Source organism: Urtica dioica, chromosome 7 (genome assembly GCF_054948205.1).
Source record: "Urtica dioica subsp. dioica isolate 48M chromosome 7, U.dioica_male_clone48M_v1_H2, whole genome shotgun sequence".
Lineage (NCBI taxonomy): Eukaryota > Viridiplantae > Streptophyta > Magnoliopsida > Rosales > Urticaceae > Urtica > Urtica dioica.
In genome coordinates, this window is record NC_142762.1 from 31416682 (window position 1) to 31421724 (window position 5043).

General features: G+C 43.5%; 1 protein-coding gene across 1 annotated transcript; it reads right to left on the reverse strand.

Annotated features, from left to right (window-relative positions):
* Window positions 1-237: 237 nt before the first annotated feature.
* Window positions 238-2673, reverse strand: LOC149390800 (uncharacterized). The gene has a single exon (XM_089619858.1). The coding sequence runs from the start codon at window positions 2671-2673 to the stop codon at window positions 238-240; it is 2436 nt and encodes an 811-aa protein (XP_089475984.1).
* Between the last annotated feature and the right edge of the window lie 2370 nt (window positions 2674-5043).

The window sequence follows — 5043 nt, forward strand, 5'->3', positions numbered from 1 at the left end:
AAAACTTCTTTCACACTTGTCCGTCCATTCAAACTTGGTTCCTTTTCGTGTTAATTGGGTCAGAGGCATGGCTAACTTAGAAAATCCTTCCACGAATTTCCTAAAGTAGCCAGCTAAACCTAGGAAACTTCTTATCTCTGTTACTGTTTTCGGCCTATTCCAGTCCTTAACTGCTTGGATCTTCGCTGGGTCGACCATAACTCCTTCCTTCGAAATGACATGACCCAAGAAGATTACCTAGTCAAGCCAAAATTCACACTTCGAGAACTTGGCATAGAGCTGTTTTTCTCGGAGTTTCGCTAGAACCATTCTTAAATGCTGCTCATGATTCTCCTGAGTCTTCGAGTATATGAGGATATCGTCTATGAAAACGATCACGAACTTATCCAAGAACGCCTCAAACACTCGGTTCATTAAATCCATAAATGCTGCAGGAGCATTCGTCAATCCAAAGGACATGACTAAGAACTCATAATGCCCATATCGCGTTCGAAACGCTGTCTTCGGAATGTCTTCACCTCGGACCTTAAGCTGATGATAGCCCGAACGTAGATCGATCTTTGAGAAGATTTGCGCTCCTGCTAATTGATCAAACAAATCGTCGATACAAGGAAGCGGGTATCTATTCTTGATAGTCACCTGGTTCAATCCTCGGTAGTCGATGCATAACCTTAGAGAACCATCCGCTTTCTTCACGAATAACACCGGCGCTCCCCACGGTGAATGACTTGGACGGATGAAACCTTTATCCAACAACTCCTGTAACTGCATCTTAAGCTCTTTCAACTCGGCTGGAGCCATCCGGTATGGGGTCTTCGATATCGGTGCAGTTCCAGGAATCAATTCTATGCAGAATTCGATCTCCCGTTCAGGTGGTAATCCCGGTAGATCTTCAGGAAATGCGTCTAAAAACTCCCTTACGACTGGAATATCCTTCGGCTCTACCTTCTGTTCCTTCGATACATCTCTTACGCTTGCTAAGAATCCAGCACATCCACTCTGTAGCATCCTCAAAGCTCTCATAGCTGACACCATTGAAAGGGCTGGTTTCCGAGATGATCCATGAAAGTAGAATGATTCACTTCCAGGAGCTTGAAACTTAACCTCCTTCTTATTGCAGTTAATCACTGCGTGATGTTTGCTTAACCAATCCATCCCGAGTATAACGTCATAGTCAACCATTTTAAGTTCAATCAGATGAGCCATCAGCTCTCTACCTTGAACGTGAATTGGTACATTTTTGAACCATAACTTAGATTCCAACAAATCTCCTGCCGGACTGACGGTTATGAACGGGTAGGAAAAATTCAACTTTTCACGTCCTAACTTTTCAGCTACTCTAGATGCAATGAATGAATGTGTAGCACCTGAATCCATGAGTACATAAGCTGAAAAATTTCCCACAGAAAGCTGACCTGTAACTGCAGTAGATGTTCCTGCACGCACATCATCTTCACGAATAGTGAACACTCGAGCATTGGCTTTCGGTGGGGCCTTGGCTGGTACATCTCCTTGTCTCGGGTTTGGACAAGTCCTGGAATAATGTCCCACTTGGCCACAATTGTAACAAGTAACATTATTGGCTCGGCACTCGCCTGGATGTCGGTTCCCATACTTCGCACATTGAGGGATGTTCTGATTGTCAGGTCTGGCGCGCTTGTTATCGACGTTCTGGTCACCTTTCTGGAAGCGCTTAACTTTTCCATACGAGTTTCCGCCTCCCGACTGATTCCTCTGCTGATGCTGATTTCCATAGTTCGTCGGATTACGGCGTCCCGACTGCTGCTGGAAACGATTCCTCTTGAACTGATTTCCTGTGTTCGAACCAGTCTGTGGTGGCGACACTACAGTAAGAGGAGTTGGAGCAGAAACTGCCACGTCTCCATGCCAAGCGTCGATCCTCAACGCCCTTTGAACCGCACTAGCGTAGGTTCTGGGCCTAGTGTCTCCGCTCTCTACCAGCTTCACGATTCCAACGTTTAAACCATGCATAAACTTCGTCTTCCGTGCTTGATCGGTCAGAACCACGGACGGAGAAAACTTTGCCAGCTCGTCGAACTTCGCAACGTATTCCGCTACTGGCATCTTCCTTTGACGCAGATTCATGAACTCTCGAATCTTGCCGGATGTGCTTGCCTCGCTCAGGTATTTCTCATGAAAGAGGTTGATGAAGTGTACCCATGTCATAGTCGTTACATCCTCTGACATGACAGTTACATCCCACCAGCTTCGAGCCTCAGAGGTCATCTGGTATATCGCGCAAGCTACGCGCTCCGCGTCGGACAATTGCATGTAGCTAACGATCTGTTGGATCTTCTTGATCCAATTCTCAGCCGCTACAGGGTCTGGACCTCCTTCGAACACTGGTGGCTTCTTCTTCCGGAATCGTTCGTACACTGGCTCTCCTATAACAGGGGCTACATCAGGAATACGGTAGTTCAGCTCTTCCGCTCTCGCTACCGGTAAGGCTGGAAGAGGTTCTTGAGGTTGGTTCTCGGCAGCTAGAGGAGGATCCGGTTGAACCTGCTGATCCATTCGCTCAAGCAGCAATGCCATCAAACGGTTTTGTCTCTCCGTTTGCTCATTCCTTTGCTGCGCTTCTCTAGCCTGTCGTTCCAACGATTGCTCTATCCTTGCGATACGAGTGTCAAGACTTTCCCCTTCTTCCGCCATTACTTCCAGATTCTAAAGGAATCACATGACAATAGCCAGGTCAGAAACTGAACGACGCCAGAAAGCTCAAGATATCATACATATTCTTCAACGAATCCAAACAGGAAACACAGTACACCGACACATTGATACCCTCATACTCCTAGTAACCATAAAACAAATTCACACATGTAGACACTCAGACCGTAAACAAGATGCTCAGTCAACTAATAGATCTCACCGTCTACAGAAATGACTAAACCTGGGCTCTGATACCAAAAACCCTGTCACGACCCGCAGGACACCTGTCGTCCTCGGAACGCGACCTTTCCCATAACATCATCATAAATCATTTATATTTTCAAATGAAATGAACATAAAACATTTTCAAACGTCATTTACAAAACGGTTATTAAACAAACAGCGGAAATAAAAATTAATTTACATATAAGGAATAACAAGGGTTCCTAGAGCTAGTCCGCTAAAAACTGGTAAAATTTTTCGCTTTTAGAAGAGTTACAAAACTGCGGACTACTCTAGCTTGCTATTCGTAAGCACGGGCCCAAAATCGTGCTTATCGAGTTCAAAACATAAAAATAGTTTCAGGCCAATTATCTAGACGTTATTATATTATAAAAGTTCTTTCAAAAACCATATAAAAACTTTCACGAGCGCATAAGCTCGGTTTTAAAAACCTGATACCCATTTCCCAAAAAGACATTTCCTATGCCACAGGTCGTCATGAGATCTACCTTGACTAGCACTCTTGTTTCGCCTGAGCTTTTCCTTTATCTACAAGGAGAGGGATTTATGGGGTGAGTCACACCGACTCAGTAAGCAGGATATCTAACATAGCACTACATGAGATGCATGGTTGCAGACAATAAAATGCAGATGACAGCAGATAATAGATTCAGAAGAATAAAGAAGTTCCATCATACAATCAGGATAACAAAAATATCATTCAATCAACATAGACATATTCAGTTTTAGAACCCCGTTATAAAACAATCAAACACATAATCATATAGGAATCCGGCTAACAACCGTCTTCCTAGAAACTCATCCATCTCACTCATACCGGTGCCTTACATCAGTGGACTGGCCAATCAACACTTCAGTCCGCAGCCGTTCATGAGAGATGAGTAAACCATTCTGAGAACTTGAGCCTAGCCCTCAGAAGGCCGAAGTTTTAACGTCTGGGATCCACTAGCACATGTAGGAGGGCCTTGACGCGCGTATGGTAGAGGGGAGCAAACCCTCACCAATCCCCGGTTGGTCCAGGGTTTCATATTTCCCTCAGGACAGGTAAGCCACTCATCGACTTACCTGAAGCCACCCATCGACTTCCCATTAAAGGGCCTTTAGGAATGCCACTCGCTACATTGCCGACAAGAGTTCGTTATGTTTTGCAGGAGCTGTCTACAGCCTACCTGCCTATCCTATTACAGGAGGAGATCTTATCGGGATAAAGCCCGTCATTAACATTATTAGTTTCATTGTATGGCTCTTTACGTATTTTAGAAGCAGTTGTCAACAGCTGTGAGGCTAGACCTTCTCCTAGAGCAGTTTCTCTCGGGATTGAATCCGGAGAACACCGTCTTTCCTCCTCCTGTTGTCCTCCTCATCAGGGCAAAGGGTTAAAAACCTATTACAGAAGCTTAACATAGTTTTAAAGGTTTCAAGGTTCTTAACTCGCTAATCGTTCAACCCTACCATTTTATTATCTTATTAGTTAGTGGCCGAAGCCTTATTCGGTCATCTTGTCTAACTGAGAGTTTCTCTTTGTTTTAGGATTAAACGAACAAACATAAACAATTATTCTACTAGGCACCATTCCCCTTTTGGCGCCTCAAACTTAAATCCCACTTACCCGGAAGAGTTCGTCGGAGAACTCGATGAATTCCGGAGGACACTTTGCTTTACATGCCTCCCGAGACCTTTAGCACGTCCTGGAGCGTCGAGAGAACTAGAATCCGAAATTGAAACTTCGTTAGTTATCGAACTACTTGAAAAGATAATGGTCGTTGTCGGGATTAAATTCGAGTCGGTTCGGAATTCGAGAATTTAATTCATTATTCTCCGGTTTTTCGGAAGTCAAACTTATTCAAGACTCGCGTATTTTCGTATCGAGAATAATACGAAATAAAATCCAATAACATGCTTATGAGTCTCAAATAAATTGATCCGAATAAAAAGTAACCGAGAATTCCAAAGCGAATCAAATCAAATTCTTAAACGTTGTTAAATAAATAATTATAAATTATTTATTTAAATACAGGAAATACATCACATAATCAAATCCAAGAGTATTTAAACGCACTAAGCGATTTAAAAAACTCACGAGTTTATCGAGCTTTAACTACGATAACTCTTTTCTTGAAAATTCCA

Bases quoted from the DNA above. Each gene is read 5' to 3' on its own strand.
- LOC149390800 (XM_089619858.1), bottom strand. From the start codon at position 2,673: ATGGCGGAAGAAGGGGAAAGTCTTGACACTCGTATCGCAAGGATAGAG.